This window comes from Protopterus annectens, chromosome 8.part0 (assembly GCF_019279795.1).
Source record: "Protopterus annectens isolate FY-2018-M chromosome 8.part0, PAN1.0, whole genome shotgun sequence".
In the NCBI taxonomy this organism is placed as follows: Eukaryota; Metazoa; Chordata; order Ceratodontiformes; family Protopteridae; genus Protopterus; species Protopterus annectens.
Window position 1 is genome coordinate 409084105 of NC_056741.1, and position 24545 is coordinate 409108649.

The window sequence follows — 24545 nt, forward strand, 5'->3', positions numbered from 1 at the left end:
TATTTCTGCAATGCTTACTTAACCTGATTGTGTGCAGCTGCAGCCATGGTGGTGTTGAGTCACACATGTCTGTACTGTAGGTCGTGTGTCCTGCCACATGTCACATCCCTTTGGACACATTGCCCATTGACAGGATGTTAGTTATCTTGCATGTGTCTGTTGTACCCTTCTGATACCCCAGCATGGTCTCTACTGTGATGCAGTGCATTTCTCAGCAGCAAAACGTGAATGTCTACAGTATGCAGTATGGGTAGGTGTTTTAGACGTGTGCATGGGGGATAGCCCATAGCTGTTACATGCCCAGTTTATCATCATGCATGAGCACGAACCATACTCACCGGCTACAGGCTGCTGCTGTGGTTGTATCCTGGAGGGCCCTACATAGGAGTGCGGGAAAGCTGATGTCAGTGGCCAGAGCTGTGGCATTCATAACAGGTGAGTGCAGCATTATGTTACATCAACAGTAGAATTGCACAATATTACAGCTTTTACACAACAGTTTATTACTACTACACAGCAGCAGACAAAGTATATGACATCTCAGTTTTGCATGATGTACCTGTACAACTGCAGATGCATACACACGAGTGGTGTACAGATGTGCCCTGGGGCCTTACCTGCACACTCCTCAGCTGGAGTGTCATTGGCACCCACCTCCAGGATGTGCCCTGCCAGGTGTTGATGTTGCTGGCAGACAGGTGCCATTAGGCTGCTGAGAAGCTCCTCCGCATGGGTGAGGGGTGGATGGGTGGCTTGCCCCCCCATTGCGAGGTGGTTCCTCCTTACGGCAGCTGCATGCTGACATACATGGCGAAGCAGGTCGGTGCTATGATGCCGGACCTGCTCATAGCTGCGGTTATGCAGTCCAACATCACTGACCCTGTGGACTAGCTCGTTCCACAGGGCGGTCCTCTCCTGCTGGTCGTGGTCTGTCCTGCCAAAAAAAGTACGTAGTGCTGTACCAGGTGGTCGATGATGATAGCCATTTCTGCGACGTTGTATGTGGGAAGGCGACAATGTGACATGATTCCTGGAAGACATAAAGATGGAAACAGGTCTGAGCCACCCATATAGCAGGGTTACCATAGTTCTTAATACACATATATGTCTCCTCCCACCTTATCAGCTGCAACAACACGTTCGCAGACTGTAGTTGTTATGTCAGCTGCTTACGTACCATTGGTACATATGTTGTATTGTACCAAGCTTTGTGCTATGTGTATGTGCCATGCTTTGTGCTATGCGTTTGTAGCGATGCTCCCTGTGGGGACACTTATCTTTGCTGGCTTGTTACAGACTATTCCACCTGCATGCCATTGTCAGTGCCACTATATATATGTGTGTATAAATATACATCTATGTACATATATGTGTAGATATATGTTATACAATGTTGCTATACCTATGTCTATATGAGTGTCTATATCTGTACACATGCACGTCACAGTCCGTATAACACAGATATGTGGAGTGCATACAGACATCCTGTCCGCATTCTGTAACCGCCATTCATTCACAGCTGCACTGTTCTGCCTTGCTGCAATGCAGACAGGTGCCACATGTGAACACAGCCTAACATTAGGGTGGTAACTATGGTGTGAGATTGCTGGTATGCCTATTACACACCTATGGCATTTGTGCATGCTACATTACACATTCACATGACTGTCCTGCAAGTGGTTGTACTGACACGTGTCTATCATGACGGCAGTACATCCACCAACAGCTATTCTGCACACTAACATAACATAGACAGATATTATGGCTGACATCTTGCTGATCTGCACAGTTGGCGGGTATGTCCCACTGCTTACAGGGACAGACAGTATTTTCCAGAGCAGTTGTTCAGAGGGATATCATTACAGGGACAACTACAAACGGCACTTATCAAGCATTCTACATCATACATCCTATTAATCTATACCATATATACTACATTAAATTACATACAGTTGTGTTTTACATACCTTTTAGTGTTTGGACAGGTGTGATGCCTTCCCAGTTGTGGCCTGTAGTACTGTGTTCCCCACTGTGTAAGTTCCGTGGTATACGTTTGTTTTCTGTTTCCTTTTTTTTTTTTTGGTTTCCTCTTTCTCTCTCTCTCTCTTCCCTCTCCAGTAGAGCGAATGAGTTGGTTTGAATGGATTTCAGCATGGCTTTTGTAGGTGATGCACATGATCAGGTGATGGGCTCTGCACCAATCAGTGTGCAACAGTAGCTAAGCCTGCTGTGTAGTGATTCTGTTAACCATCGTCATGGCAACCCAGTACTATAAAATGCTTACTCATGTGGGCGTTGTCCCTTCACCTTTCCAGTATGGAGGACATCCTTCCTGTATGTGGGCGGCAGTGTTACAGATGGCAGGTTGCAGTACCTATTACAGCGAGGCTTGCAGACACAGGACAACTACACAATCTTAGATTGTTCCAGACCTACAGACAGAGTGAGTGGTGTTGTTATGTGCTTTGTATATTGCTGGTCTTGCAGTGTTTGCGTGTACATAGTAGTTTAGGATGGAATGCAGTCTGTCTGCATAACTCTCAACAGTGGGCCTATCCACATGATGGCTAGTGGATTGTCTGTTTGCTTTTGCCTGTGCACCAACAGGGCTTGTACTAGACATATATCCCTGGCAATCTGTCTGTTGCATGCTATCAGTACATGGCTACTTCCAGTTGTGTTACTGATGTGTTATTCCTGCATAAGAGTATGTTGCATCGAATCCTGTAACACTAGCAATGTGCAGGGTGTGTAACAGCAATATTACAAGTATGGTCCTGTGTCCCTGCCTCTGTCCTCCACATATATGGCTGGCTTTGTCCTGTTGTGATACGGTTAGGGGTTGTTCGATATTGGCCTATCATAATATACTGCTGGCATTCCTGCTATCATCCCAGTCATATTGTGGACTCCCTCGACATTTGTTGGTCAGTGTCCATACATGTGACAGATACATAGACATTATCACAGGTAATAAATGTCCCCCTAGGCCTTGACTACGGGATGTAATTGGTGGCTGCTGAACTACATCTGTTATTGTTTATTGTTACCTATCGTGATGGCAAATCCTTTATCCACAGTTGTACGAATTGACGTGCCTGTCCTGGACAGTATAGTATGTTATATATCTGCATTGTCTGCATCTACTTTTCTGTGTGGGCCTTGCATTCCTCACTGATTACATAAATGCAGATCTATGTGCTGTCGGTAATGGCATACATTATTGTAAAATACACCATTACAAGATGTCTGTGTATACATATCTGTGTGTCATCTCATGTCCTTTGAATAGTTAGTGGGCTATGTGTAATTACGTACTCCTGTTCAAGTATAAATGTTATTTAGTAGGTTATACAGCAAAACAATTTTGTTATACCGATTTCACACAGGAAATAGAATGTGCTACAGTGGGATCCGAACCGAGAATGTGTGTGTGGTATAATTTGCATATTTCTACCTTAATGTCATACCCATGCTCCCTTTCCCCGGCCCCCGAACTCCACGTACACAGCAGCCATCCATTTTGTAGTTGCTAGCCCTGCCATACCACACCTCCACACATTTTCCTCTCTGTACGTCTCGGTATTCCTCCATATTAATGTCTCTATACAACCATCTGCAAGCTCTTCATCAGTTTATTCCACGTACATTCAAGCCTTCCCTTCATCCACCTCCAATACTGGTGGAAACATTATTGTGACCCATAACATCTGGTGCATCCCGGCAGGGACATACCTGTTGTTGTGTCACGAGTACACTTTGCTGGTCTACACTGTTTCTCCCACTGGTAGCATCCTGCCAGGGTTTTCAGATGCAGCTGTTTGCTCACACACCAGACCAGCCTCATCTCCCGCTCCCACGGATGAAACACAGCCCCACGCCATGGCCCATTTTTCCATTCCTCTCTTCAGTATTATACGAGACTACTGTTCTCACAGTATGCATGGACGGGCACTGTTCATTGGTACTCATAGACTGCTCAGAATACTGTGACTGAGCACTGTGCACATGTTTGCTGGTATTAATGTCCATACTTACATACATTTCCTATACTGTTGAATGACAGTGCCGGATGATATGTTTGTGATAACAGCAGCTGATTGTATATCTGCCATGCCTTCATGGTAACTCACGTGAACTATAGTGTGCGGGGGGGGGGGACCTGGTAGTGCTGATTATGTTGTTACTGGCCATGATGAGGGCTGTGGCCTACAGTGTGCCTAAGGCACTGCGGGGGAAGTGTAGGCGGGTATGCGCTGGTGTTTGCTAAGCTCAGACCTGCTGACCTCTGGTTACGGCATCTTACACTGGGTTGGTCTCCACATTGCTTAACCAGTGTGGGCATTGCTTACCATCGCCCACACAGGCGTACTCCCGCTTGCTGCCGCATACCCCCGCGCTACTTCATGTACATGTCATTATTATACATGCTTAAGTCAGGTGTACATGTCAGGTATGACTGTTCACGAAGGTCAGTGTAAGGTTAAGTGGAATTCCAGTTTAGCATTTCTGGTTAGGCTACACTCAGGTATTCGGGTTAGGTTTAGTTATGCCATACCTGTGTTGTAGATGTGAATATTGGAGGTGTAGGCGGGTAGGTGGAGGGGTGGACATTTTAACTGTAAAGTAGGTCATTCGACTGATTGGTGGGGGAGCGGTAGTGCAGGTTTGCAGGGTGTTGTGATATGTATGAGAGGCAGGACAGGAGGTGTCAGTAGTTGGTGTAGGGGTCTGGAGTGTTGGGGGGTGGCGGACTTCGCCAGGTGGTGATCCAAGTGTGCTTGGGTTTTCCCTTCATGTGTTATTTACATGTGTAGTCTGGGACAGCTGCTGTAATACACCTGGGTTGGGGGTTCGGGATTCTGCCAATATTTTTGTGGAGGGTGTCACCTACCTGTGACTGTGAACATTACTACGAATGCAACAGGGTCAATAGGTAAGTGGTGTTATTGGGCCACACAAAGGGGCTGATAGTGGGGACATGTCCAGGGATGTGCAGGGCGGCTGACGGGAAGGTCCACAACTGGCCATTTCTTCTACAGCGACAGCTGTGTATATACCCTGCATTTGGGGGTAGGTCTAGACAATCTCACCCCAGGGTGGGGGTAAGGACAGCATCACAGCAATAATACGTTGTGATGCCAATTAGTTCAGCTTACATGCCTACAGTGGGGTGTTGTGACCATGTGTTCTTGGGTATCATTTAGTGGGTTTGCAACAACACATCTGGTTATACTGTCCTTTGCCATGTAAACTAGACTTTGCTGCAGTGGGAGTCATACTGGGTGTGGCTTCTGGTTAGGCTTCGGCTCTGCCCAATGCACACTGTTGCTGACATCCCTGGGGCGGTCCACATAGAACCGCTCCAGCCAACAACTGCACAGCTAGGCCCATAATTTCATACCCATAGTTCCCAAACCGCACATCCTCTTCAGCAGTCTTCCTTACTCCAGGTGCAGGTCGGGTCTAAACACACCACTACACACTGCCCACTCTCCACTTCTCGGGACACATCACGTACATTGTCTCGCCCCATGAGTCATCAGGCTTCCCCAACCTTGTAGTCCGGGAACATACATGCCCTGCTGTAGGTTATCCGTGTAATGGCTGGAAGCCGGAATAGCCATAACATTTTTGGGTTGTCCCGCAAGGAACATTCTTGTCTTTGTTTCAAGATTAGACTTGGCGGGTCACTCCCACTGGTAGTATCCTGCCTGTAGTCTGGGAAGCAGTGGTTTGTTTACTTTTATTGTGTGTTTGTACGTTTCACCTGTCTAGCTAGTGGGGGGGGAGTTGATGCTACGTGTTACATGTTTGTTGATTGGGCTCCTCACCCCCACTGGCATGGCCTGTGAACATATGTAATTCTTAACTGCTGTATCATATCCTAGCTATATATATGTGTGTATATTTACACACACACACACACACACACACATATATATATATATATCTATATATATCTACATATATATATATATATATATATATATATATATATATATATATATATATGTATTTGTATGTATATATATATATATATATATATATATATATATATATATATTGCTGTACATATATATCTAATGACATATGGATGTATGGGTGTCTGCAGATGTATATATCTATATGTGGGTATTTATATATATATGTCTGTCTATGTATGTATACATTTGTACCACAGAAAGGGAGAGGTATATCGCCATGTAGTTATGGGTATATATACACACCCATACCTCTACATATTTACATCTACATCTGGTTATACCATTCTTTGCCATGTAAAATAGACTTTGCTGCAGTGGGACTCATACCGGGCGTGGCTGCTCGTTGGGCGTCGGCTCTGCCTAATGCACACTATTGCTTACATCCCTGGGGCAGTCCACATAGAACTGCTCCAGCCAACACCTGCACAGCTAGGCCCATAATTTCATACCCATAGTTCCCAAACCGCACATACTCTTCAGCAGTCTTCCTTACTCCGTGTGCTGGTCGGATCTAAGCACACCACTACACACTGCCCACTCTCCACTTCTCGGGACCCATCACTTATGTTGTCTCGCACCCATGGATCATCAGGCTTCCCCAACCTTGTAGTCCGAGAACATGTGTGCCCTGCCGTTCGACATCCGTGTAATGGCTGGAAAACCCGAAAAGATTAGAATTTTTGGGTTGTCCCACAAGGGACATTCATGTCTTTGTTTCAAGAGTGGACTTGGTGGGTCTCTCCCACTGGTAGTATCCTGCCTGTAGTCTGGGAAGCAGTGGTTTGTTTACTTTTATTGTGTGCTTGTATGTTTCACCTGTCTAGCTGGGGGGGGGAGGGCAGTTGATGCAACGTGTTACACGTTTGTTGATTGGGCCCTCACCCCCATTGGCACGGCCTGTGAACATATGTAATTCTTAACTGCTGTATCATGTCCTAGCTATATATATGTGTATATTTACACACACACACATATATATATATATATATATATATATATATATATATATATATATATATATATATATATATACATATGGGTGTCTGCATATGTATATATATCTATATTTGGGTATTTAAATATATGTCTGTCTGTGTATGTATACATTTGTACTACGGAGAGGGAGAGGTATATCTGCATGTAGTTATGGGTGTATATATATATATATATATATATATATATATATATATATATATATATATATATATATATATACACACACACACACACACACACATACCTACATATTTACATCTACGTCTGGTTATACCATTCTTTGCCATGTAAAATAGACTGTGCTGCAGTGGGACTTGTAGCGGGAGTGTCTGCCCGTTGGGCGGTGGATCTGCCCAATGAACACTATTGCTTACATCCCTGGGGCAGTCCGAATAGACCCACTCCAGCAAACACCTGCACGTCTAGACCCATAATTACATACCCATAGTTCCCCCACCCGCACCTCCTCTACAGCACTCATCCTTACTCTGGGTGCGGGTCAGGTCTAAACACACCAGTACAGACTGCCCACTCTCCACTTCACGGGACCCATCTCGTACGCTGTCTCGACCCATGGGTCATCAGGCTTTCCCACCCTTGTAGTCCGGGTATGTACATGCCCAGCCTTGATAGGTCATTGCATGGGCTTCCTCCTATAACAAGGCAATTTTTGGGGTGTCCTGCAAGGGACGCTCCTGTCTTTGTTCCAAGATTAGACTTCTCGGGTCCACTGTGTCCCCCCCAGTTGTATCCTGCCTGTGGTCTGGGGAGCAGTGGATTGCTTACATTGTTTGTGGGTTTGTTTGTATGTTTCCCCTGTCCGGCTGGGGGGGGGGTTCATGCTACGTGTTACACATTTCTTGCTTGGGCCCCTCACCTCCATTGGCATGGCCTGTGAACATTTGTCATTGTTATGTGCTGTATCTTATCATAGCTATATATCTGTGTATATCTACACACACAGATATATAAATATATATATATATATATATATATATATATATATATGTGTGTATGTATACATACATATATATATATATATATATATATATATATATATATATATAACGATATGTGGATGTATGGGTGTCTGTATATGTATATGTGGGTATTTATTTATATGTCTATCTATGTATGTATACATTGTACTACAGAGAGGGGAAGGTATATATCTATATAGTTATGGGTATTTATACAAACACATATACCTCTAAATCTTTAGTTACATATTCGGTAATGTAGACTGGTGTTGCTGGATACTGTGTTTCGTGTGCATACCGGCCAACCTTGTGTGCCACATATGCTTTGCGATACCTACAACTAAATCTGTTGGTGTACACAGAGTCACATGTGACATGTATTATTAGTACCAGGAATAGATTCGTCCTATGTGAGACAACCGACACATTGGGTATTCAACCTTCATCTACACCCAGGGTTACATAGGTACCCCTGGCTATGTGCATGGTCTTCGGCGTGTGCCCCACCTAGGATACTTGGGTCGGGACATCATACGGGATGGGTCCCGAGGGGGGAGGGGCAATGTGTGGTGGTATGGTCGCTACGGGCCAGTAACCAGGGTAGGGGTGTTGGCTGCATGTGTGCTCCGGGTGGGGGAAGCAGAACTGTGGGTTATGCATGTATGGGTTTGGGATGGCCTGGGTTGGATGGGTCTGTACTGCTCTGCCCGCTTAGTGGGTGGGGGAGAGAGGTATGTGATGTCGACATGTGACACATAACAGAGGGCTGATTTAATTCCCTAGTTCAACGAGAGATGTACAGTACTATGAGCTTGGTAGTGTATTGCAGGGCGGATGTGTTTGGCTGGGCGGGGGTTATGCAAATTCGTACATGACATATATTGTTTGGGGCCTCTCAGGCCCATTGACGCTGCATGTGGACATATATGTTTCTATTCATTTACCATTGGTATCTACAGATGTCTGGCCATATATACCTCTGTGGGAATATATATTTGCTTACATATGTCTAACTATGTCCGAATATACCTACAGAGACATTTATCTGCATACATATGTCACTTGATGTGTATATGTGGACATGTAGATGTTGACATATATATGTGTAGTTGTCAGCATTTGCATGTATATCTGTATATTTGTATATATATATATATATATATATATATATATATATATATATATATATATATGTATATATCTCTGGATATTTATATATATGTGTTTGTGTGTGTATATATATATATATATATATATATATATATATATATATATATATATATATATATATATATATGTGTATATATATATATATATATATATATTTATATATATATATATATATATATATATATATATATATGTGACTACATCTGTAGATATGTTGTATCCATTTAGATAGTGATATATTTGCACACACGCCCATCTAGCTGTAGGTATACATTCTCTGTAGTGTTGGGGTTATGCTTCTAACAACATACAATGTCTGCATATCTGGTATGGCTTAGTGCTAAATCATTTCATGTATGGTGTGCATGGTCCTGGGTTCCGGACTTGCAGAGGCTGTGTGTGTTGTTACTGGGCAGAACACCGGCCATTGCATACAATGTGCTTAAGGTACTTTCAAGCGGTTGTAAGCGGGTTTGCGCATAGGTAAGCAATGCTGACGTCCGATCACAGTGTCTTACATGCAGTTAGCTTCTTCTTTGCTTAATCTGTGTTGGCGGTGCTTCACCCTGCCCAAACGCACTTGCACACGCTTACTAGTGCTTACATATGCTTACTACTGCTTATCTGTGCTTACGCTTGCTTACTGCTGACTTATTCATTATGGTACTGACTCTTCACATGTGCATTTAATGCAGTACTCCAGTTCACATTTAAATGTTATTTAGTAGGTTATACAGCAATAAAATATAAATAAATGTTCGTATACAGATTTCACATGGAAAATGGTATGTGCTGCAGTGGGACTCGAACCGGGAATGCCTGCTCATTAGGTGGATGTTCTGACCACCACACTATTGCTGTGCTGCTTCATTTGCATATATATTCCTTGTTATCCTCTTCAGCCTTTTAAGCTGCTTTAACCGTAGCTAAGCGATGGCACACCTGCGCACCTATAGTTAGCTGTACTTGGAGTTTTAAAAATAATTACAGGGGTTACTTCTTTTTATTTTTATGTCCTGTTGCTGTTGTACACATGGGGGACTGTTGGTGCGGATATGCGGACACCTATGAGCGGTCTCACTCATTTATTTACAGTTTCTGCTGTTCTACTTTGTTCTACTTTGTTTATTCTGAGAGCTCTGCTCTCAGACATGCCCCCTGCACTTGTGTAGCATTAGGAGGTCAGGCAACGCACCTTCATTAATATGCTTGACGTGCTGCCGTCCTCCTCCTGAAAGGCTGCTTCCGTGCAGGACTAGACTAGTCCTGCATGGAAGATTAGTGAATCCGGGGGTTTGTCTATTCAGATAAGTGTAACTCAGAGATGCAAGCAAGATTTACTCTGGTGGACGTCTGGAAATCCCCAACAATGGTTTTGCCCCTTCAGCCCCCATCAGCCGAAAGCCACTGTGACCATGGACGCCTCCCTGATGGGGTGGGGGTGCTATGTCAGGGAAACTCAGTCCAAGGCACCTGGTTGGAGACAGAGGCCCTTTTGCATATCAGTGTCCTGGAACTGAGGGCGGTGCTACTAGCGTTGCAAAGATTTCATTCATCCTTCTGTCAGGGACTATTGCGATCCAATCAGACAACATATCAGTGGTCTGGTACATCAACAAGCAAGGCGGCACCAGATCTTACCCGTTATGCTGAGAGGCCTTGAGAATATGGCAATGGGCGATAGCTTCCAACCGCTTTCTAATTGCAATGCACATTCCCGGGAGCTCCAACGTGGTAGTGGACAAATTGAGCAGGTGCATTCTGCAACTTCACGAGTAGTCCCTCAACCCTATGATAGCGGCAAAAATCTTCAACCGCTGGGGCTTGCTGTGATCTATTCACCTCCCCAACAATCTTCAATTGCAGCAACTATTTTGCCCTGATCCCCCCTCGGGGAGAGTCACCAAGAGATGCTCTTATCCACGCTTGGCCCTCAGGTGTACTTTATGCTTATCCTCCTCTCCCTCTCATCTCCCAATTTCTGAAGAAAGCACAGCAGTTGAAAAGCAAAGTGATCGTTATTGCTCCATATTGGCCTCGACAAGTCTGGTTCCTCTTCCTTTGGCCTCACCTGCTAGATCAACCGTGGATCCTCAATACATCCCCAGTGTTGATCTCCCATCCTCAGGATCTAACTCACCCCATTCTAACAACCCCGAAGCTGACAGCCTGGTTTCTCCACTTCCAATGATTGTCAGGCAGGAAAACCTCTCGTCCCCAGTGTGCAATATTCTTATTACATCTCATAAATTGTCCACCAGACTAATCTATCTCAGTAAATGGAAAAGGTTTTCTCTATGGGCAGCGAATAAACAGTTAGACCCTTTTATTTTATCAGCCCCAGTCTCAGTGGTTTTGGATTACTTATCACACCTTTTCCACTCTGGGGTGTCTGCCTCTACAATTCGTGTGCATTTAGCTGCCATTTCAGATTTCCACATTGGGTTTCAGGATTCTTCACTCATGTCACATAGACTCTAAAACTTTCTTGAAGGGGATTCTTTACCTAAAACCTCCCTTTAGAGAACCAGTACAACCTTGGGATTTGGTCTTGGTCCTGCAAGCCCTAACAGCTCCCCCCATTTGAACCTGCGTCTTCATGTGATTTAAAATATCTCTCATGGAAAACGTTGTTTCTAATTGCAATCACATCGGCCAGACGCTTGTCAGAACTTCAAGCCTTATGCATCAAACCTTCCTATCTTATCTTCTATAAGGATAGGATATCACTGAGAACTAATTCTTCCTTTTTACCAAATGTGGTGTCAGAGTGGTCTGTCAATCAATCTATTGACCTCCCAGTATTTTTTGCTAACCACTCTAACATGGGAGAGTATTGCCTGCACTCTTTGGATGTTCATAGGCAAATACAATTTTATCTGGACAGAACGAAATCTAACCGTAAATCAGACCAACTATTTTTGGCTTTTTCTGAACCAAGACTAGGTCATCCTGTCTCAAAAGTTACATTGACTTTGTGGTTGAGAAATTGCATTACTTTTATCTACAACAAGAACAATGTCACCTTGCCTCACAGAGTGAAAGCACATTCTACAAGGTCTATGGCAACTTCATCAGCTTTTCATGCTAAGGCTTCTCTCAATGATATTTGCTCAGCTACGACTTGGGCCAAACCTCATACCTTTATTCTTCATTACAAATTGGATTTGTCCTCCAGAGGAAGAGCTTCTTTTGGCTCCATGGTGCTCAGGAATGTCCTTCCATGAGGGCTACCCAGGGATACAGGTAGTTGGGGACTCTGTCCCATCAGTAAGGAAAGAACGAAGATTAACAACATCAGATAAAGAAGTTATGTCTTACCATAATGTTACATCTTTGTTGTTGATCTTCAGTCATTCATTACTCCCCACCCTCCATCCCCCTCCAGAGGTTCCTGGTTGATCTCATATACTCCTGTATTGTAGGTCTGTTATGACCAGAGGTTGTCTCTACTTTTGTCTATCAACTTGCAAACTCAATCTGAGGTAACAGGGAGCAGAGCATTCTGGGTAGGACCTTGGCTCGAGGGTTTTTGGCTGACATGAGCTTGATATATGGCTGGCTCGGTTCCGAAGACGGAACCGATAACCCATCAGTAATGAATAAACGAAGATCAACAATACAGATGGAACGTTATGGTAAAGACATAACTTCTTTTTTCTTCTACACTTCATTTTGTCTTGATTGGACTCTCATAATGACGGTTTGGCAACCAGGGTAGTGTATTTAATTAAAGTCCCAGTTTTTGTGGTTTTGAGCATAGCTCTGCCCCTTTTCTAGTTGGTCAAACCTCTTCCCATTGGGCCCACCCACTCTGCAGTCTCCTCTAGCCCCCCCCTTTGATTTGAAGTCACCAGCCGCCACTGGTGACTTCAGTCCTCAGTTAGCCAGAAAACCACAACTTTTATGAGGCACAGACTAAAATTTAAGGCACAAGCACAAATCTGAACAACTGAGTGTTTTGGCTAGACACTGCTGCATTGGAGCTATTTGGAGGCATTCAAAACAAATTACAGATTAGAAGCTGAAACTATCAGAAATGTAATAGTACAACACAGACACACACCTGACTGCTGTTTCACTAGACTACTAGTAACATCACAAATGACACAAGGTTGCCTTGCTCAGTCAGTTCAGTTGCTTCATTTGCTCTCTAAATTAAAACAAAAGAGTGTCAGCTGCTCTCAGTCGTCCACCACGTTTAGTTGACTCTCTCCCAATGCTGACTGCAACACGTTGCCAAACTTGCTATAAATAAATACAAACAGTACAGTCATAGCCCTGGAGCCCTCACCTGAATTCCGACAGGCTGGAAGTCTGCTCAGGAAGCTGACGTCATCGTGCACACCCCTGCATGAGATGACGTCAGCAAAAAAGTTTGCAAAAAAAAAACCTGGGAAATTCTGGAATTAAGGGGGCCACTTGTGAATTTGTGGTACCCCATTATTTGGATCTCAAAACCAGTAAATACTGAGGAATTTGGTACAGTTGAGAGGTCTGGTAGGCGTGTATTGCTTGACATTTTTACAGTTGTCTGAAACTTTGTATAATCCCATATTATGAGTGTGTCCATGTATGTACAGAACTATTTTTAATAAATTGTCTAAAATGGTGCCCTGTAATTGAACAGATGTGGGTGTGTCCATTAATATGCTTACCTGAATATGCATATTTTATGTTAATTAGGTGGCCCTGATTCTTCCTGATTTTACGGTCCTTAGTCCCTGATTCTCTCATCTGGAGGATGAGAGGTATGACTCCATGCAGGAATGAACTGTAGGACTCTCACTTATGCCAGGCATGGAAAAGTGGGCTAATTAGATAAAGGTAGTAGTGATACCTGAACAGGTCCAGTGAAGAAGCCAAAAAAAAAAAAAACAGTATTTACACACATACACACACACACACACACACACACACACACACACACACACACACACACACACACACACACACACACACACACACACACACACACACACACACACACACACACACACACACACACACACACATAGGTGGTTATATATCCGTGCATTTTTGTAAAAAAAATAGATGAATAATAAAATGAAAGAAAAAAGTTAGAGATCCATGAATTCAAGAATATGACATGAAAGGAATATATCCCAGGCTGGATATGAAGAGTTGGAAAAAGATTTGGAATTTGGCCTGAGTGCAGAGCAGCTGTTTGACTTGGGAAACATTGGGATGAAAAGGATGTGGGATTAGTGTGCATCAGAGTAGATCAGCTGTATAGTAAAACTTGGGAGCTAAAGATGTTTGAGTATTGGCTCATTTAATGTGAAATAGTTGAGTGGGACTAGAGAAGAGCAAGGTACAGGAGGACTGCAGTCAGGACAGGATGGAATTAGAAAAATTAGAGGAAGAAGATTAGAAGTTACAAAAGCATGGACAGAGGCTTTTGAGGAAGTACAGACAAGTGGAATGATACAGAGTAAGGTAAAGGGAGAAAATGTGAAGTGCAGAAGGCCGGGAAAAAGCAAGCCAATGTAGAAAAAGAGATGCAAGGAGTACTAACAAGTGATGTGGGTTGGGGAGCAAGAGGTGCCAAGGAGGGAACTAACATCACAAGTTGAGCAATAGGGAAGTGTGTGAGGTGTGTGTGTGTGTGTGTGTGTGTGTGTGTGTGTGTGTGTGTGTGTGTGTGTGTGTGTGTGTGTGTGTGTGTGTGTGTGTGTGTGTGTGTGTGTGTGTGTGTGTGTGTGTGTGTGTGTGTGTGTTGGGGGGTTGGACACTAAGCTATATGAGTTTAAAGAGGGCAAAAGTACAGAACACTAGAGAGGTCTTGTAGGAAGAGCAAATAAAGGATGAGGAAAAGCTTATATGTACCACTGGGACTGAGGCAACCAACACAGACAGTGAGGAAGACTTAGAATGCTGGAAGTGGAGGTAGTAAGGGTAGTTAACTAGGGCATGAAGCAAAGGACAAGGGAGCCATTATGTAGAAATAAAGGAGGGTTTTGATGATTTTTCAGTACGATTACAAAGGGGATCAGGAGTCTCAGCAAGTGAGAACAGAGAAACCAGATTTATTTGCCATAGTGGAACAAATGGGTTGATTGGGCACTCCACACTTAGACTGAGCAGGCACCAGTGCTTTGTCAGATGACACATCTGTGGTGGCAGCAAGCAGGCCTGGGAAGTGTCAAAGTGATATCAATAGAGGAGTTGGAAGTAGCATTCTCAGAAGTGCCATCTATGTGCTGGCTGTTGATACTGGGAAAAGAGAGGCTTATGGAGTATAATTACTGGCTGTGGCAGTACACAAAAGAAAACAACTTAGGACGTCTAGGAGGATAAGGAGACTTAGTAGAGAAACCAGCTCTTTGCAAATGACAGGCTACATTTTAGCCCAGAAAGGAAGATTTTGCTTAATGGTGGGTCAAAAAGGTACATCTCAAAGATTACAATTTTAAACCAAGGTAGAAGACGAGAGGGAAAGTCAGAAAAGCAGAAGGGGATGTATGTGATTAAGCAGTTGACAAAATCTAAAAAAAAATGTATAACATAACAGAGAAAAGGTGACAAGGACCACAGCTGCATAGTCTTACTCTGCATTACAAGGAGTTTGGGTATGAAGATGTGAAAGTTACAAGCAGTGATGAGAGAGTGGGTATCACAGAATCATGAGCAGAATACAAGAGGATGAAACAAGGAGGTGCCTAGGTATTGGTTTCTCAGGAATGAGAGATGGAGGGTGGGATAGCAAAGTACAGAAATGAGGGAGTCAGATGTGAGGTCACAGAGAAGGAAGAACACAAATCTGGAATCAGGGTTAGAAGCTAGATTAAGTGCCCTAGAAGTCAAGCTAGATGATTGGGGGGTGGGGGTAGTGGACTAATAATGTGTGCTGTCTACCTGAGACAAAAAAGAGAAGGATGCTGAGACTAGAGGAAAGAAAGAGTTTGGTTAAAGGAAGATGATAGTAATCAGGGGGATCTGAGTCTACCAGGAACAGACTGGGAGATTCCAAACTCCATGGCAGAGAAACAGTCAGAGATGGTTGAGGGCTCGGATTAGCAGGGATTCAGTGACCTAGTGCAGGACTGTCTCAGAAAGGATAGAATGCTGGACATAGTTCATTGTAGAGTATGTCTTGGGCATTCAGGCTAATGCACAGTTATCAACCAGTTATTTTGCAATTGTGTTGCTTAGAATGAGGGGAGTGTAAAATTGGAGCCTATAAGAGGTTGAACAGTGGAGGTGGAGAAGTGGAAGCGGCACAACACAAAAAAGGCTAGCAAAAAAAAAAGGCAATAAAGATGTTAAGTCAGTAAATGTTAAAAATGAAAGTGTATCTTGAGAAGGGATCAAGACGTGACTCAAAGGATTTTTAGATACATGACCGAAAGAAGAGGGGAGGGACACAAATGGCCAGGCTGAGTAAAGAGGGGAGGGAGACACAGAAGACTGGAAACAAAGGCAGATGTATTGACTAAATTATTTGATTCAGTCTTCACAAAAGCAAACAAGGGAAGTTTGCCATGCTGGGAGGGAGGCAGGTCATAAAGGTGAAAACAGTAAGGGAGGAGGTTCAAATAGAACTGGGTACTCTTTGAAAGGATAAAGAACAAGGGCCAGATGGTTTGCCTCCCAGAATTGTGGCCATTTTATTGGTAGACTGTTAACAGAGATGTTCAACAGATCACTGGCTAGTGCAGAACTACAGGAGAAGTGTTGTTACCTTGTACACAGAGAGATGTAAAAAGTCTGAGGACATACAAGCTTGTTAGCTTAACAGTGGTGGATGTAAAGGTTATAGAGACAATCAGACAAGAAAGGATGGTAACATTCCTAGAGGACAAATATGTCCAACATACTTTCACAGCCAAAAGGAGTTGTCTGTCAAACCTGATTCACTTTTATTACTGGGTGCAAGTGTACCAGTAGGTTTGGTCTACAAGGACTGCACCAAAGCCTCTGACTCTAATAAGTTGGGAGTATGTCCAAGACCGAGGAACTGGATGGCCGTATGGTTGAATGATGGGAAGGGCAATGGCATAAATTAAAGAAGTGACTAATAAAATACCACAGGGGTCTGCCTTTGGTCTAGTACTCTTTAGTGTGATTCCCTTGTATATATATATATATATATATATATATATATATATATATGTGTGTATATATATATATATATATATATATATATATATATATATAAAGGAAAAGAAAAGAGGCCCTGCCTCTTTGCTGATGATAGAAAGATAGGTGCAGCAGTGGTGACTGAGGGGACAAGTCTAGCAAATGATTTGTAAAGTTTGAGAAAGAGGGCAGAAAACTGTCTGTTGAGATTTAGTACAAACCAATGCAAAATGCTGTAGTTAGGTTACACTAACCCTGCTGTAAAGTGTCACCAGGGAGACATTAAACTGGTGGGAAAACAAGCAGAAAAAGGATCTAGAAGTGTTGTTCAAACTTGGACTGGTCTTACATGACCAGAGTGAAAATGCAATGGGAGCAGCAAATGTAATGGTGGGATGTATCCTGAGGGGGATAGATTTCAGAAGTAAACAGGCATTTCCTACTTTACATGACCTTTGGTAGACCACATCTCAAGTACTGTGTGTGCTTCTGAAGGTCTTATAAGGCAAAGATCAGGCTGCAGGCAAAAATTCAAAGAAAAGCAACCAGAAAGATCAGTCAAATGAAGGGGAAATGATATGACCAGAGACCAGAGGAGCTAGAGCTCTTTTTGCTTGAGACCAGACCGGGGGGGGGGGCATAATACTGGTGCACAAGATTATATCAGGAAGAAGTGGATGAACCATTCTGAATAGATTATGGGGACTTAACTACTTCTTGGAACTCTAAATGTAGTTTTTCAAAATGAGAGTGGTGAACCCAAGGGATAGACTACTGGAATGGATGGTGGAGAGGGAATTCAAAGAGGCATTGAAAAAGTATGGGACAGGTGAGAAAAATGTAAGGAGGAAGGTGGAGATGGATGGGAGGTAGCATGTTAAGGCACTTAAAAGAGCAGATTACATACACTTTTTGTCTCCTTCTGCCAAAAAAGCAAATTAATGCAATGTGATATAAAGTGCAGTAATATGCATTTCAGTAGAAGAAAGCATTATATTCAAAATGGGTCTGGCCAAATATATTTATCAAGGTAAATGTGTATCCTGTTTCTTGTTTGAAATATTCATACGTATACAAAACATATCAGATAGCACCCATTTCTTTCCAGTCATTGCACAAATATCAAAATTAAAATGGGAATCATCTGAGATTCCAAGGTTTGTAATATATAAACTTAAATTATTGATCAATAAATATATATCCAATATTGATCATCATCATCATCTCATAAAACACACACTTAAATACATTAAAATATGTTTACAAACAGGTTTAATAAACAAGTTAAAAACTTTTGAAGGGCATTTATATTGCTTCCACGACCCACAGTGGCTTTTAAGGTGAATTGAGCATTTGGACAGACAGATATCATCTTCTACTTTCATGCCAGCTAAAGAAGCAATTATACAGTAATGAGCTGAACACTCCCCTGCAGAATAACATTTGATACATTGAGCTATTGTGAAGTCTAACCACAAGTAGAAATGTTAAATGTGTTTTGCAACCAGTTTGTTGTCCAAGAAATAATACATTTTTTCAGCTTACAATGTTACCAGGCTCTTAGTAATGCCAAAGTGGGAATAGTAATGCTAAATGGTAGTAACTGTGTCTCTACCTCTTAACTTTTTTTCTCAAGAATTTTGGACAAAGTCAAAAGTTATGAGGGGAACAAAGGCCCAAAATTAGGGACAGTTTTTAAATATTACTCTAATTCATTTAAAACATAACAGAATAACAGATTTTGCATCAACATGCAGCAAGACAGTAGGAAGTGTGAAACTCTAATCTTTGGCAGTATATACTGATTGTAATCCTCAAAGATCTACCTGAAAAGAAAATTTTTATGATGGACAGAGCAAAAATATGAGGAAAAATCAGGTTGTTCTTCAAAATATTGAACAGGTGAGAGGTATGGGACCTATGTCCGTTCTTTGGAACAAAAGAAGGCTTATCACATGGAAAAAGAGTGGAATCTGTTTGAAAAGTAGTGTCAGTTTGTAATCTTCCAAGCTTTGGAATAACAGATGTTAGGAAATGTAACTAGTTTGTTTAAATATTCCTTATATCTGCCATATATGCCATTGTTTCATCAGCTTTGACTTAGCAGTTTCCAAGTACCTATCACTTCATATGTTGAAACTGCTTACATATAATAATGTGTTATCTAACTAAAATTAAATGTATTAAGTCATATATCTTGTACTGAGAATGTTACTTTATAGATGCTGAGACGTGAAATAATATACTTCCAGTTATGTAATTCCAGCTATTGATAACTTTGAAAAATATACACTATTTTGAATGATGAAGATACCTCAGATGCTTTCAACCATTTCATTTATTTAATTATGAACCATGTTGGTGAACTGGTCTACTGGCCATTTTCAGTCATGACCTGGGCCCGGAGGGCAACAAACATACAATAAATTGCAAGATACATTTAAAGGTTGTAGGAAAACATACAATAAATTGCAAGATACAGTTGCAGATGGCTGGAATACAGTAATAGCGCAGTAACATTATAACAATATTTACATATTGCAGTAGTTCTGTAGTCATTTGAAACCATTGCATACTAAGGTTGATTGCAAAAGGGATGATGAATACTAGCTAGTGTCGCTAAAACCGGTTCAGGTGGTTTCTTCCTGATGATGTTTTACAGTTTTTAAAGCTGTTAAGGTCTGTTAATTTTTTTTTAATTTTGTATTTTTTTCCCTGTGTAACAGGACCCCGTTTTAAGAAAACTCTTTCTCCCACTGCTGTTTTAAAAGGTCTAAGAGGCCAAAGGTTTTGTTCATCCTTACCTCTTAGGAGTAGGTTTGTTCCTGTAATATTCTTTTCTTTTGGGGACAGTATCCCAGGTTTATCATGTTAAATATGGGGGGGGTACATATCAAAAGTGTCCCACTGGTGTTATTAACTGCTTGAATAAATTCTGTTTTGCGTTGTTTAAAGTATACAGCAAAATACTGTTAGCTTAGAGAAAACTACATAGAGAAGCTACAAATTACTGTTTGCATGTTATTGTGTGAGACTTAAGTATTTTGGCTGTAAGGGTAGTGGAGACTTACTTTTTTCAAATCAAGAGCGATATTAAAAAAATCTACTGGTTATTTATTTATTTTTCTATGAGAAGCATTAAACAACAGTCATTACTGCCTGGGTAAGTAGTGTGTGATTTTAGATCACTGCAGAAACTCTATGTGCTATCAATGGTGAGATTTGCTCTTCCTATGTGTAAAGCATCTGATGGCAAACAGTGGTTGATCTGGTTCAGCTGTTTTGTTACTGATATATGAGAAATAGTTGTGAGGTTAGAACCATAGTCATAATAGAAACATGTTCCTGGTTCTGTTCTGATCAGCCTCATTTCCTGTAATAAATAAATGTTGCCTCACAGTATGCTGCTGAGTTGGTAAACCCTCATGGGTCTTTCATGAATATTCAAATAAAGGACTAACCTCTAAGCTTTGGGATTAGCTCCTTGTTTTTCCATCTTCCAGATTTTCCGCCAGTCAGCTCCCTTGGACCCTCAGACTGTCTGTAACTGCCTTTAAATAACTGACTTGTTGAATGTAATGTATTAGAACAAGAATATTTGTCCATCTACCTACTTAACTGAATAAACTACTAGAAACTTCAGCTAAGAGTCTTTATTCCTCCCACAGGGAGGGTATCGGAGCGAGAGTTTTCTATATTTGTTAGCTAAAGTGATTTTATCTGGACAAATCTGTTGTGCTCTGTTTCTTGTTAGTCCTGTCACCTTCTAGGTCACATCTGGGATGCCAGACTTGACTCGAGCTTTGTGGATTACCTTTATTTTCCATTTCCCCAAACGAGGAAAAGAAGATGGAGTTAGAACATCAGAAGTTAACAGCAACTGCCTGCCAGTGCATTCTCTTGGCAGGGACATTTAAAACACATTGACAAAGTCTTTCTGGGGGCTTATGGAAACTAGCATTCATTTCAATGACTGGTCAGAAACCCCAGTGTTTTTCCCTTTGCAAAAGGGGTTGGGGGGAAAAAAAACTACCAATTTGTAAACAGTTGAAAAGCAGTTTTTTTTTTTTTCTAAACAGCTTGGCCATTAACTTTACTTTTATTTATCAATTAACTGATTAGCTAGCAGTTAACCAATTAGCTAACTGCAGAGTAACCTTAATGGTGATGTCAGTACATTCAAGTAGGAAGTACTGAGTGAGCCAGGACACATGGGCAGCACTTTAGTCTAGGCCTCTGTATACTCTTTTGGAGTTTTAAAATAAATGTCCCTAGAACAGCATTAAAAAACAAACAAAAAAAGTTTTTCTCTTTACAAGAATGATCGCAATTATGAAGATGCAACCTTCTTGTGGGTAATCCTTTTTATTAAATAATGTAAGACCGTTGCATGTAATATTTAGGTCTGTTGTAACAAGATGAGACTTCTGCTTAAAAAAGGAGAAGCTGGAATATATTATCTAGAACAAACAGTTGAATAAAGAAGCTTAAATGTAATGTTACTATGATGCAAGTCAATGGATTTTTCAATGTGAAGAAATTCTGTGTAAAAATGCTTCTCTTTACTTATGTTTGTTTGTATGAATATGTTTTTCCTGGTTTTGATTGGTAGAGTTGTTTTTACAAAACACACACACACACACACACACACACACACACACACACACACACACACGCTAGATGAAACACGATTCTTTACTTCACACCTTTGAATCCTTAAACCTATACAGTAACTATTGCACTATGACAATGGAGGGTAAGTTAATTCAAGAGAAAACTGTAAAATAATACCTGCAGTGAACATGCAATGGGAATCTCACTAGTGTGAAATGACAAAGTTGATACATATGCTTTAATATATATTTTGGATTTTCTTTGTTTTTCAGAAAGATGCAGACATGGTAAATAAACAAGCTCAACGGAAACAGTAAGCAATTTAAACATTATCACTTGTTTGTTTGTTTGTTCATTAACCAGGTACATGAAGTAATCCAGGGAATATTTATCTAATAGCAGTACAAAAATACACACATATACATGAAGAATAATGGAAATGACTTAAAATCACTTATCCCTTAACAGCAACTATAAAATATAGTATAATTTAGTGATCGTATAATAAACACTTAATGGGAAAAATGGAAACAATGAATTAAAAGAGTAACCTGTTTTTTAAGAAATATGGAAGAGTTGGAACTGTCACTCATTCACACACGGAGATACACCTGTGATCATAGACAATGGCAGAATTAATCAATAAAATTTAATAATTAGAAAATTCCAAAATGCTAGTTAATATTTGGCTAGTTAACTCTTTTTATTTATGGGTTCTTAGTTATGAAATCAATCTTTAAAAAAGGAAATTTTGTTTTTCTTTCTGTTTAGCACTGCAGCAAAGTAGTAACTTGTCTATTACACTAATTGTACAAGCAACATTATTACCCTTCACATTGCCATAGAATGAATGAATTTGGAATCTAAACATCAGGTGTCATGCTGTTAATTTCTATGAACTTTCACTCTCCCTTCACATGGCAGTTCGTCATGGTAAGCTATTTGATGGCCAGATACTATGCCTTGTAAGCAGAGAGAGCAGTTGTTTACATTTAACTGATCTCATGGTTTATCCCACTTTATCTATGAATTGTGAGGAGACAGCTGTCACAGTGATCAGACCAACATTTGTGAATGTGTATGTGTGTGTGTTTTAGATTTATTGGGAGTTATCAGGCAGTGTACAGAATCTGATTCTGCCTGAAGCTAGTGATCACAGCAAGTGTTGGTGTCCCTGGAAAGACTATTGAGGATAGTGTAATACATTTGTTGGGTTATTTTGCTGGAAAGGTCACGTGCTATTTGCAGACAAGTTTTATTCTAGTCCCAAATTTGCATGTTGCTTGCAGAGCCTGCAGACAAAATTATATGGAACAGTGAATAGAAGTAGACCAGGTGTGCCACTAGAGTTCCAGGAGTTGTGTTTAAATGTTGATGACAGCACTGGTTGTATGGCTAGAAAATGCTCCAGAATGAGAGCAATAATGTGGCATGTCAGGCTGAAGGCAAAACACATTGTACATATACTTGTACATCTGCACAGGGACCAAAAGGTATCATGTACAAATATGACTCTGTCATTGTCCATGTTGGTATGAATGACCTGAGACGTACCTCCTTGGACTACATGAAAAGAGACATGGAAGAGCTCTCCAGTCTTGTAGCCCAGGCAGGTATGACCCTAGCCCTGAGTAGCATTCTGCCATCGCCCAGAATGATACCGCAGTACAAGGACAAAATGATTGACTTCAACAATTGGCTAAGCTTCTGGTGTCATTCTAAGGGGTTCCATATCTGTCTGTTTGGGATAACATAATCGGCAGACCACGATGCTTTGCCACAGATGGCCTGCACCTGTCACCCCTGGGATTCCGGATACTGGCTAAGGCACTTGCTGCCCCTATAGTGCCTTTTTTAGGCAAGGTTCAAATAACAAATTCACCACCGTAACAGGAACAGGCAAGCAAAAACTGAGGGTAATGCTACTCAATGCTAGAAGTCTAAATCTCAAAATGCACTCACTCAAGGCACTCCTTAAAATGGAGAACATCGATATCAGTGCAGTGACTGAGACCTGGTTCAAGGCTCCAGAGAGCAACCCTGCACTACCAGGCTATAACTCATACCAGACTTTTCAGCCATGTAACCTGGACCGAAACACCAAAGGTGGAGGTGTGTCCATATTCATTAAGGATATCCACACCTCCAGGCCAGTTGCTCAGCATAATGCATCCGAGGTTATCCAAGTGTAACTAACTCTGAGCAGAACTGCAATCCAAATTGTAGCTTGCAACAGATCCCCCACCATGCCCCAGAATTCCCTCTCCTCTTTTCTTGATGTACTGGAAAATATTAGGGTTCAACCAAACACCCTAATAATGGGCGACTTCAACTACTCCACCATTAACTGGGAAAACTACTCGTGTACCAACTCCTTAGCTCAACGCTTTCTGGAATTCATAAACTCCAATGCCCTGGATCAACTTATCCACACCCCCACCAGGGGCAACAATATCCTAGACCTAGTCATTACCAACATGAGTGACCGGTGTTCCACACCTGAAGTCAACTCCTCGTTGGTCCGATCTGACCATAAGCTAATCACCCTTGATATCCACATCCCGCCCCCACCCCCCATTAAGGAAACCACGGTAAAAAATTTCTCCAAAGCCAACTTCATGCTTCTTAAGGCAGAAGTGGTGAACTTCATGACACCCATGCAGATGGACAATACAGTTACAACTGCTAAATCCTA

At 41.6% G+C, this 24545-nt stretch overlaps 1 protein-coding gene across 3 annotated transcripts in view; it reads left to right on the plus strand.

The window, feature by feature from the left end:
- CFAP141 (cilia and flagella associated protein 141) overlaps positions 1-24545 on the plus strand; it is a 593927-nt gene that overhangs the window by 337079 nt on the left and 232303 nt on the right. For all 3 annotated transcript variants that reach the window (XM_044079923.1, XM_044079922.1, XM_044079921.1), the window contains one exon: positions 22123-22163. In XM_044079923.1, coding sequence (XP_043935858.1) covers positions 22123-22163 — 41 coding nt within the window. The remainder of the gene's footprint in view (positions 1-22122; positions 22164-24545) is intronic.